We start from the raw sequence: 12,006 nt of genomic DNA, 5'->3' as shown, positions 1-12,006 counted from the left end.
CAACTGCAACATTAAAATAAGGAGGGATATCACGTCAAGTGCAACACGACAGAGAACTAACGGGCGCTAATCCGGCACATGAATTCCGCTTCCCAATAATTCTGACTTCATACCGGTTAGTGTCGGTCCCCCTCCCCCACAAAACGCCGCGATTGCCGGAAGATGGACCCAAGGCGCCTGAAGCCTGCGGCTGGAGTTAGCTTAAGACGTTTGAAGAAAATCCCGAACAGAAAACCGTAAAGGGAAACCCCTGCCACGTTTTAAGGGATCCCACGGGGAGGATAAGGAGAGAAATCAGAATGAAGCGGGGGGGTCAATGCATCCGCTCATTCTGTGGTTTGAGCAACAGAGCAGGACAAGGCTCTGGTGTGGGGGTAGAAGAAGGCGAGATACCACCACCACACCAAAGGGGCGAGAAGTGCTGACTTTGTTATACGATCTGGAAAAATATACATTTGCACTCAAAGGCGGTAATTAAAAGCAGCTCAATTGTAAGGTTCGGGTATCTCTTCGGCGCTGTTTACAAAATATTCTTTAGTCTAAAAAAATGATCGATCTGATTGAATGATTACAAATATCATCGGAAATATTTGCGCCTCTTTATCCAAGACACGTGATTAAAAAAACATATTAACGCGGGCGTGTTATTTCCTTAGATCTATACAGCTGTTCAACCCGGTTAAGAGCATTTAATGTGGCGAGGATATGTACCTACAGTGTAATAATGTGGCATGGGGAGGCGGCGAAAAAGGGAGAGCATACCAGTGCGGCCAGTAGGAAGGACGTGGAGCCCTTTACTGGAGCTTCACGTGCCGCAGATCATAACTTACGTTTTTCCGCAGGCTGAGGTTTCTCTTCTAGGTCCATATCTTTGCAATCCGTCTTCTCATTCAGTCGTGCGCTTCTCGGCTCCGTATAACCATTCCTCCGAACAGCAGATAGGGGGGGTGGGATAAAAAAAAAATCTCGGCTTAGTTATTCACTTCAGTCATTCGCCAGCGCAGACACCGTCTAGCAATTTCCCCAAACGGTAAAGGTGGGAACAATAAAAAAAAAGGGGGGAGCAAGACAGATGCCGTGAAACGGAAGAAAAAGGGCAGAAAAACAAATAAATACAAAAACGAAAATGGTAAAATTGGCTTTCCCGATGGTACTTGTACAACCGAAACAACTGTTGATATTTTTATTTTGCAAGGACGTGGTGTCAAGAAAAGGGGAAAAAAAACTTTAGAAAGAAAAAAGAAAGGTAGAAAAGTCCACCACACCGCAACAACAGCTGATGGAATAGCTATTGTGCTGTCGGTCCCTGCCTAGCCTCCAGAGAAGACTGTACCACATATACCGGGGTACCTCGTACATTTCAGCATAAAAAAGGAGATCTATTTTGGACAAATTAGTATGTGTCTACCTGGACATATTTATTGTAATTTCTGATTTTTCTGCCCCTTTCCTAGCTTCTGAATTTGATTTATGCGGTATATCTAAACGGTCTAACACAATAACCCCCCTCCGTTTTCCATAGTGGTATCATCACCGAGGATCCCAACATGTTCAGACTATCTGGGGAAAGTTGAATTATTTTGGCTGAGATCGCAGATGGTGAGTCACTTTAGAAGATCACGATGGACATCGACGCCCAGCCCCGTTAAAGTCACAGTCCGGCAACTTGTTGTCGTGTGGTAGTGGTGCTTATAATGCCATTTTATGATAAAATGTCACAATCCGTGACACAGTTGTCCCTCGTTTCATTCAATTGTGAATCGCGCATTTAAATTCTTGCGAATGTATAGTCTGTAACTTCATATACTAATAATCTATTGATTTCCGGTGACTACTCAGACATTTTAACTCTAACAATCGTTTTGTTGTCATGGCACATGTGTTGCTTTCTTAAGTCGAATATCGTTTATACACACATACACACACAAATATGCATAGTTATTCATACATATAGCATGCATGTGTGTATTGTCTATGCATTGCGAAGATTTGTGCCTCAGTCACGCATATTCTCACAGGCGCAGTAAAATGTGGACTTACTAATCGTGTATCTGTGTTCTTAGCGCTCACAAATACTCCGTAGGCTTGTTTTCCTTCTCCTTTTTATATGCTACACGCTGGAGTCCTGGAAGCAGCAGAAGTTCTAACTTGAGTCTCTTACCTCATTTTAAGTAGCTCTGCTGCCTGGTCTGCTCTCTCATTACTGTTTATGCAGAGATACAGGCATCGGGGTCTGACGCGCCAGAGCGAGAAAGGTGACGTGGTAAGCGGATTCTGGGGGGCTTGCGTTGGGAGGTGGGTGACTGCTGGGGGACCCAGAGCTATGAATCTTTTTTAGTCTTCACATTCTGTTTCATTGTACACTGCTTGGCCAGCAAGCACTTAAGAGTCAATGACTGGCTCATTATTACAGCTCAGCAAGGTTATGCAGCAATAAAGTGAAGTCAGCTGAGTACCTGAATCTACTGAATGGCCAGGTTATCCCATCAGTGGACTTTTTTTCTTTCCTCCAGGAAGAGAATGCCAAGATTCATCGAGCTCGAATTGTAGTTCGGCAAGCATGAGTAATCATTTTCACACGTGAATTGGCCGGCACAGGGTCTTGACCTTAACACCATTGAAAGTCTCTGGGATTTGCTGATGGAGACTTTACGGAGTGGTTTAACTCCCGTTATCGGTACAAGATCTCGATGAGAAATGAATGCAAATATAGATGAGGTCCTTCTACTGTTCCCACAGAATATCTTAGTGACGAGTTACTGTGTTAAATGCTGAGGTCCTTCATTTTCTGCTGCATGAAAGGGAGAAGCAGCCTCTTATGATACAGTCACTATAAACCTAATGAATCCCTTACTTAATGTCCATCCAGTATATAATCACTCAATATGTAGCTGTTGGTGCTGGTGCCAAGGTTGTATATTTGCATAGTTCAAGGGCAAGAGTGAAGGTTGGCAGAATAGATTCACAGAGATTTCATTCCAGGTATCCAGCTTCTGGTCCAAAGCAGGATCTCAGTCCCGTTTTCAGACTGTGGACTTGGGAGACATTTACCTGCAGCCTTAAGCGGCTGGAAATTCCCCGAGAGTTGCTTCGCATCCCTTTATGAAGTCCAGCAAACCATTTGGATGAATTCCTCGATGGTCACATGGCTATTATGTAGAAAAATAATGCTTTGGTTATATGCGCAGAGAGAGATTTGTTCCAAACGTAAGTCTGTCGTCAGCATTTTTCGACACATGAATTTGATGGGCTTTGTGGGCTCCTGGTCTGTTTCAGGAGACAATGTGCAGATTAATTTCTTTCAGGTCTTTCTTGAGGGCCCCTGTCTGACCTCCAGTCTCCAGAGTCATGAAGGAGGGTGTGTGTCTGTATGCATCCACTCCACTTTTTGTCCATCTGGGATTGAGATGAATAGTGTCTTCGGGGGTCCCTTTCACAGCAGTCGCTTGAGTATGTGCCACACTTCAGCAATGGGGGGGGGCCTGGCTGCATCTCCACCTGTGCGTCTCGCTCCCCAGTGCATCTGCCGATAGGGGGAGGGGGGAACGAACTGGCCGACAGCCATCCCCAAGATGTGGCACCCGCCCCCCCCAATGCATGCAGAATGACTCCTTTTCTGCAGCTGTTATGTCTCTCTAAAGCAAATTCTCACGAGCCACCTGTCACCGCAACTGGACAGTGGGGGGGGGGGGGGGTTTGGAGGGTGGGGTGCTGATCATCACACAGCTGACACTCAGCATTTTGATGAGCAGACTTCATATCAAAAGGGAGAGTGGGTCTTCTGTGTTGCGAAGACTCCGATATGATGGGGGGGGGGGGGGGGGGGGGGTGTAGGAGAAACAAACATTTTAAGATGGAGTTCAGGCACAAAGCTTTGTGCGGTAAGAAGGACAGTGGACCATCAGACTGGCTGACTGCTTACCACGACCACACCCCTTTAATTTTCTGAGGGAAAAAAGAAATTAAGAATTAATACCCCCCTTTTTTCAGTGAACTTTACTTCATCCTGAAAGTATAAATATTTTAAGTGTCATAAAAATGAACTAAATCTATTTTTAGATGTAACTAGTTTTGACATTTTGTTTCAAAACGAGTCTGGAAGTTAAAGGAGGGGGTTATCCTTCCTGAAAGGTTAACACCTAAAGCCCCACCCGGGGTGACACCCTGAAGTTTGTGTGGGTTTGTGTGTGTGTGTGACCTTCCTTGAAAAGGTGACATTAATTTTTTAACGACCCTGCCTAATCCACCATAACCCCACCCCTCCCCCACACTGCCTGTCCTGGCTAAATAACATAATGTGTGTCCAGAGAATCGGGAGCTTATATCTCAAAATCAGATCCAGCCTGAACTCAAATAGCATGCGGAAATTCTTTGAACACAACTGCTCCGCCTTCCCTCAGCACAGGGACTTCTGGAAGATTTAGCAATTTAAAACCGATTAGATATGTAAAATATGTATATATATATATTCTCCAGCATACGGAGTTTTCTGCCAAACAAAGATGTTTCTCTTTGCAAAAAAAGGAGATGGATAAAGGAGAATCTCATGGATATTAAATCCGAAACGTAATTCTCTCATGTCCCGTGTTATAGAACAAACTCAAATGCACTTAATTTAATTAACCTGTTGCTTATCATGTCGGACAGCAGCACGGAAGGACGGCGGATCATTTTGTGTGTGTTCAGGGCTCGTCTTATTGGGAGGGGGGGTTACTTGCAGCCATTGTTGAAAAGATGGCTCTCATTTCCCCAGTCCCATTACAGGCCACCTTCGCCCCCCTCCCCCGCACCTTTGTTTTCGAGCACACTTCTTTTCACCCACCTCCTTCTCCGCCCCGCACCTCCCTCTTCGCCCGCACTGCCTCTGCTCTGCCATTGTCTCCCTTTCTCTCCCCGGTCTTTCACCAAAGCTTTCTCTCCCCGGTCACCCCCCCATTCCTTAAAAAGGCACCCCGGGTGCCATTGAGGCCCCGTCCTCTGCCATACACCCCCCCCCCCCTACTAGCTTGAACTTCAGCTGGAGAATGACACACGTGTTGCGTTTGTCGAGGGAGGTGGTTGTGGCTGTGGCCTGTCACCAATGACGATAGCCGCTTTGTGGCTGTCAGTGTGAGATGGACAAACACACGTGTAAAATACAGATAAAACACATTTAAAATCACATGATGGAGACTTACGAGTCTAATCCAACATATATATATATATATATATATATATATATAGTCTCTTAGCCATGTACAGTATACAGTAAAATTAAATAATGTTCCTCCTGAATCCTATATTCAAACTAAACATATCAGGGCTGATTCATTAATTAGTTCCTTAATAGATAGATTAATTAATTGAAGCGCATTGCTATGCTTGCCCTAAATTGTGTGATGATAGATACGTAACAGCAGCTGATTTGGGGGTGAATTAAGAGGATTAGCCCTCCCCGGTGAATAATCAACAAACGTTTATTAGATACGGTCTCAAATCAATTACACCCTTCGTCACATTGCCAAGAGCATGGAGTGGGGGGGGGGGGCTTTGAGGGTGATGGGGAGGGGAAGGGGGGTAACATGTAAGACACTGTTGCAGTGACTCACCTAAGCAATAAAACTTGATCAAAGGACTATTAAATCCAACTTTGTGGTGCTGCTGTACGGTCCGGACGTGTGCTGTTAAGCCAAACACCTGGTCTCTTTGATGGGATGAGTTCCACGATGTAGATCGGAGTCACCAGTCTGAGACAATCAAAATAATCATTCCCTGATCAAACGGTGCCTTACTTCTCATTAAACTTGTGTGATTGAATTATTTGTCCTTGATCGTGTTTGATCATTATCCCACCAGGCACCCAGAGAATTTGCAGGCCAAAGTCTGCAACATTAAGCTCAGGGCAGACTGGCAGTGCCAGAGATGGGTACATTGTACAGAAATACACATAACAGTGATGGCTGCTTGAAAACAAGTGGATGGATGGAAGAGGAAGTCCCTCCACTTCTTCTTTCAGTTAAAGGTTGTTGGGGGGGGGGGCATCACTGTGCTGCTGCTGCACACTGATACACACACACATAAGCACACAAACTCCAGTCCCTCATTAAAAGCCAGCCCGTGGCTTTGAGAGGGGTGGGCCCAGAGCCAAACAATTAGCAAAAGAACATGGGACTGGAAGGGGGGGGCAAAAAAGACACATGCAGCTTATCTGAGTTAGGGAGGCAGGGGACACATGTGGACCACCGGTCATCTGTGTTCAGGTTTGATGTGGAGAATGGACAGGTACATGAATGTGACACGCTAACCTCCATACACACACACGGGCTAATCCCGGCCTGCTCTCCTACCCCCGAACAGTCTAGAACATTTAGCCATATAAATGGATAAAAACTGTAAGACGCTTTGGATAGAAGAGTCAGCTAAGCAGATTAATTGCACCTTCTATCGGGTCCTTCCTGCTCTCACAGTGTTTGGGGTTTATTAATACTAAGTGGTTTATCAGTTTCATTTCTTTTTTAATGAGGCTTGCATCCCTTCAGCTCCACACTTCTTAAGCTGATATCTGACTTACGCCACTTTATATTAAGTACCTCCTTCAAAGGTTGCTTGTGGAACCTGTGATATGTTAGTGGTCGGGAGCTTTGGGTAATATTAGTATATTTACACTCCTTTCTCCTGTTCACTTTACAGGCGACAGATAAGACCCCGGCGGGGAACCTGGCGAGTGTTCCGTCTGCTCTTTTTGGCTCTGCGTAAGCCCTGAATGGCAGGCCTCTGGCTGACGCCCACGAGGCAACTGTGTTGGCGGCAGTCCGCTGTGGACGCAGAAAGCTTTTTGGAGCGATCTAGAAGGTTTGTAGATCCAGATTCCTCCTGCTCCAACCACACGGCACCTCCTCGGAAGCCCGTGAGTCGCTGTCACACATACTCAACCGCTCCTCACATTCCTCTCCTCCAGATGCTGATTAAACCTGTTCCCTCCACTGGCTCCAGGCAGGGAACCGGCAGAATCTCCATCGCCACGGCCAACCGACGTGGCTCTGGCACCGCTCCGTGTCCCGCTGGGCCGAGGCCGAGGACCTGGAAATATGGACGCTCGCTGTCGGCTGCCGTAACAGAGTGGAAGGATCCAGGTCTGCTCAGCGGTTCTGCTTTCGGCGATTTCGGCTGACAGCCGCTTGCAGCCCCGCAGGTGGCCTTCCCAGAATCCCGATCTGCAGGTTTAGCCCAAATTTCTGGGTGTGTAAACTTGGGGGAACCTAAATTACAAGTCGTGTAACTCGCTTTGGACATAGGCCTGTGACTGTGTGGTGTGAGGAAATGGTGGAAGAGAAAGGATCAACCTATTCATGCAGGAAGCCGTCCAGGTGCATGGGGCATAACAAGCTGCTGCGCGGTCACTGCTATGTCCAGCTAAGCCTGCCAGACTTACAGAGTGCTGTGGATCGTGTCTAATGCTCCAATGCACCTTGTCCATGTGCATCTGACATTAGCGTTATAAGGCAGTGCAAAGGAGAGCTGAGACTTTTGATAATAAGTCTATGCACCCCCTAGTGGACTGGAGGAATAGACCCAGTGATAAATATCTGAAGGAGAGCTTACTGTAGTTGAAATGCAGATGCATGAATGCAAGTATAATGCTTAAAACTCGAAGCGGCTACTGTTACATCACCCTTTTCACTATTGGAAGGTTTATTATTTTCATAGTTTTAACAAAATGCACCACCTGGGTCTATCTCCCCTTTGCTGTATAGCTTGTATGTTCTAAGTGCCTGACATACATCGGTGCCCTTGGTGAAGCTGTAGAACAAAGCCCCACCCCATTCTCCGCGTGGTTAATTAACATCTCACACACATCCAGACTATTTTACTGTAGAGCTACAAATAATTTAATTAACTGGGGAGGGGCTTGGAACAAGTTTGTCGGTAAGACCTCAGTGTTTCACACTAGGGACAACTGAGTAGATGTTAGCTGTGAGTTGGTGGTGCTACCATGAGTGTCAGAAATACTGCTGCGGTTTGGGGACCCCTCCCTATAGGGACAATAAATATAACTCGGGACATTTTTGGGGCAGTGGGGGCACTGGGGGAGAAGTATGGGGCCCCTCCGTCATCCAGCCCCCCCGAGGCTCCTCTCATGTTGGTAGGCCTACCCCGTTAGCGGCCCCTCTCCTCTTCACCCATTCAGTAACCACCACTGGCAGCCCCGCCCCCCCGCGACAACTCCCCCCCCACACACACACACTCATTACCATGACAAACTGTGTGTGGGGGAAGAGAGAGGGACAGAGAGAATAAGACTCAGAATAAGGCCTGAAATGAACTTTGATCTTTCCTAAAAGGAAATGTACTGCACCCCCACCTCCATGCGATCTGACCCTCTCTGCCAGCGTATGACAAACTTCGGCCCAAGTGTTATTCTTTATAATCCACCCACTGACAAACACAGACTGTAATTTTCTATAAGTGACTAACATTTTAGAAGAGAGAAATCCCCTCAACAAAGGAGGTTTCAGGGGGAGACAGAAAGAGAAAGAGAGAGAGAGAGAGAGAGAGAGAGAGCTTCAGGACATGTCAATCAATTTTAACAACCTGGCTCCATAAACCTTCAGCAAACAGGACGTTTTATAATCCTGGTCAGAATCACAGCCAGAGTTGGGGCTTTCAAAGTCACACGACGTAAACTGCAAGGGGAGAAGTTTTCAAATTGGCTGCAAATAGGTTTCCGACCTGCATTGTTCTCCAGATGAGTCGCTGCTCTACATGATGTAGATCGGTCCCTTCACCCAGAAAGCCACTTGAAAGCAATTGTGACATGGGTACAAACTTGTTATCTGAAATTTGCTAGTTTCAAATCCTGGGGAACTTCCTGTTGTACCTTTGAAGAGGTTGCATAAACTGGCGGCTGCTTTGTACAAATGCGCTATGGGATAAATAAACAGACTCGCTGGACAGCCACTCTGACACCAACAGGTGACCATGTACCTCCAATGACGTCTCCAGGAAATTACAAAAAAAATGGCAAAAATCCTGACAAACCTGCCCTGCAAGATTGAAGCCCCCCTCCCACAAACAAGCTTTTTTCTCCAGTTAGATAACAAAACAGACAGCATGATACCCATGAGAAAGCCACGCTGGAATGTCCGATCCTGTTATCGTGCTATTTAGTCTGTCTCATTTGGGAATAACAGACAAACATCCCTGTGGCCAGGTACTCACACCACAATGGAGTTAAGATCGTGGTGCTTAGAATAATTAACAGGACATTCGAATAATTAAGAGAATAATGGCAGGTGCAAACTGCACAACGCCGCTGACATTTTGTGTTCCAGGCGCCACGTGACACTAAGTCAAACAGATACTCTTGTTTAGGGCGTTGCGTGGAAGGCTCCGGAAGCGGAATGAAAACCCCAGCAGACGATATTCACAGCCGTTCACAACACAGCAGCATGAATTCACACCTGTGCTTCCGGGGATGGGCTCTGTGTCACAGCGACCCGGAGGGGAACCTCGTTCGCGGAAATCGGACCGGGCTCCTCGATAATGCCGGCCACACCTGCCGAGTCACGAAGTGAGTGCCGGCATAAGCCGAAAGCCCCTTTTTCACACAACAGTGACACTATCGCGTAGTCGTGGTATGAGACAGTCGAGTGCTTCTTTCTGACTGGCAATGAAGCCCAAAGGGCGGCGGCTGGGCTGCACTGGGGACGGCATGGCCTGATCCTCAGGGCATTTTCCCACATCATCAGCAATTGCTCCTTTGGCAGAAGAACTGGAAGCCACGGGTGACATCAGGGTCAGCATGGAACCCCAGGGCACAGAGCAAAGCCTACAGGGGCATCGGAGAGGCATCGGAGAGGCATCGGAGAGGCATCGGATGGGCATCGGAGAGGCATCGGATGGGCATCGGAGAGGCATCGGAGAGGCATCGGAGAGGCATCGGATGGGCATCGGAGAGGCATCGGAGAGGCATCGGATGGGCAGGGACACCCCCGGGTAGATGCAGGGGGCCCAGCACAGTATAGTCCTTAAATAAAGGTACTGTTGGGGGTCTCCCACTCAGCAAAATCTATTCCCCCATGTGACACAAAGTTCCTTGTCAAGGTCTTGTCAAGGGACCAGAATTTCTCACATGCTTATTTTCATGGGGGTGGGCAGCGAGGTGAATGGGCACAGCGAGAGCCCCGCTGGTACACAGCAGTGAACCCACAGGTCGGACACAATTTCACCGGAATTCCTCTGCAGCTGCAGGCCGTCTAAGTAAGTGCAAGGCTACAAGTCAGCCGAGCTGCCACAGAGATATAATCTGCGCATTCCTAATGCTTCCAAATAAGCCGCCCAAGGATGCCTCGCGGAAAGCGGGTCCGAATTACTGCAGCCACATGAGCTCCGCCGCGCTCGGAATTCTGGGTAATTACAGCTTGCATAGCAGAAAAGCAGAATCCTGCCGCACTGAGGCGTTTTGGGTGCATTAAAAATCATACGCGGGCCAGGTTTCACAAGAGGACGTGAAAAAGAGAAACATCACACTCTCAGAAAAACACCCTCGGCTATCGCCGCACTGTGCCCATTGTTCAGAAACGTTTCGCCCGAAGTTAAGAACTGGGTGGGACCAGGACTTTTGCCAAATGAAATCAGAAACCTGACCCAGTTCCAGAAAAGGACACGAACTCTGCTGGGAAGATGCCAGTTCATTTTCCTGCACATTTGTAATTATCACGTGCCAATGAATGTGCCTCTTAATTACTTGACTATTTAAATGAAATTTTGAATTGTCTCATTTGTAAACGTACACGCTCTAAATCAGAAGCCTCATACTGGACTCTATAAATGGCTCCCATTTACAACCCAGTTTGGCTCCAATAGTATCAGGCTAACGGTGCCAACACGGTGATCCTGGGGCATGACCTCTACGCTACAGCTGTGGGGAGGAAACAGGCAATTCTGCAGGTTAAATTGCAGAAGAGGAGCTTTAAGAAACATACGCGGCATGATGCAGTTTAATAAATACCCAGCACAATAATGCCGTGTACATCTGGCAGGATCATGCGGGGTCAAATCACATGCTTGTAATACAACTTCTAGTTAAATTGTGTTTTTTTTTTTTTTTTTTTTTTTTATGAGCGTGGAACTGGTGGTTTGTGAATCGACCCAATCGTGTTAGCTGAAGGGATGGGTGAATGATTCAGGCAAACGCTGTAGGGGATCACAGCAACCCCCCCCCCAGTGAGCATCCCCCAATTCCAATCCTTGAGGGCCAGAATCCAACACAATTTGCAGATCTCCCAAAATAAACACTCCTTAATCAGCAAATTACCAGGTTTAGTAGATGTGTTTGAATGGGGAAATCTGCAAACCGTGTTGCATTCTGGTCCTCCAGGGCCGGCATTGGGGAACCCAACCCTAACCAATCACACGTGTGACAAGAAGACCTGAGCTTCCCATCCACGTATAATGGCGACATGCACGCTGCCCCCGTCTGCCTGCCAATCATCCAAAGTGGGAGTGGCCTGCTCTTTAACGAATCACCAGCCGCTCAGCGGATGACAATCAGCTGTTGGGGAGATTGACCTTCGCTTTCCTGACCACACACCTCAACTGTCAACTGTGGTACGGGGCGTGGGGGGGACAGAGCAGTGGCTCTCTCCGAATCTCTGAACATAGGAGGTGAACATGCCGGTAGAACCCAGACACACATTAAAATGATCAGAGGGCCAGTGATTTGTGTCGGTGGTGGCGATTGGTCCAGATGCAAAAATAGAGGACAAATCGCAATTCAGGGCCATCCCATAATATATAGGATGGGAGAGCCAGGCAGCCTGGTGTAACCTGAATTCATTGCTGTACTTGGACACAGGTTGGGCTTTCTGACAGTCACGCAAGTGACAGGCAAATACACAAATCCCTCATGGCGGAACTGAACGCCGCTTGTTTGCTTAAGATTATGACCTGCAGTATTTGTGTATCCACGATTGTGTTTTGATTGAAAATCTTATTGTAAGACGACAAGTAAATAGATAATTTGTT

At 47.3% G+C, this 12,006-nt stretch overlaps 1 protein-coding gene across 1 annotated transcript in view; it reads right to left on the bottom strand.

The window, feature by feature from the left end:
• map7d1a (MAP7 domain containing 1a) overlaps nucleotides 1-2,187 on the bottom strand; it is a 41,285-nt gene extending 39,098 nt beyond the window's left edge. The window contains exons 1-2 of the mRNA XM_049025473.1: nucleotides 2,162-2,187; nucleotides 831-925 (exon numbers count right to left, since the gene is read on the bottom strand). Coding sequence (XP_048881430.1) covers nucleotides 831-925; nucleotides 2,162-2,166 — 100 coding nt within the window. The 5' untranslated portion in view covers nucleotides 2,167-2,187. The remainder of the gene's footprint in view (nucleotides 1-830; nucleotides 926-2,161) is intronic.
• Nucleotides 2,188-12,006: the final 9,819 nt, after the last annotated feature.

The sequence above is a fragment of the Brienomyrus brachyistius genome, chromosome 9, assembly GCF_023856365.1.
Source record: "Brienomyrus brachyistius isolate T26 chromosome 9, BBRACH_0.4, whole genome shotgun sequence".
NCBI classification, from domain to species: domain Eukaryota; kingdom Metazoa; phylum Chordata; class Actinopteri; order Osteoglossiformes; family Mormyridae; genus Brienomyrus; species Brienomyrus brachyistius.
Note: the sequence above shows the minus strand (reverse complement) of the source record. Positions and strands in the feature narration are given on the sequence as shown.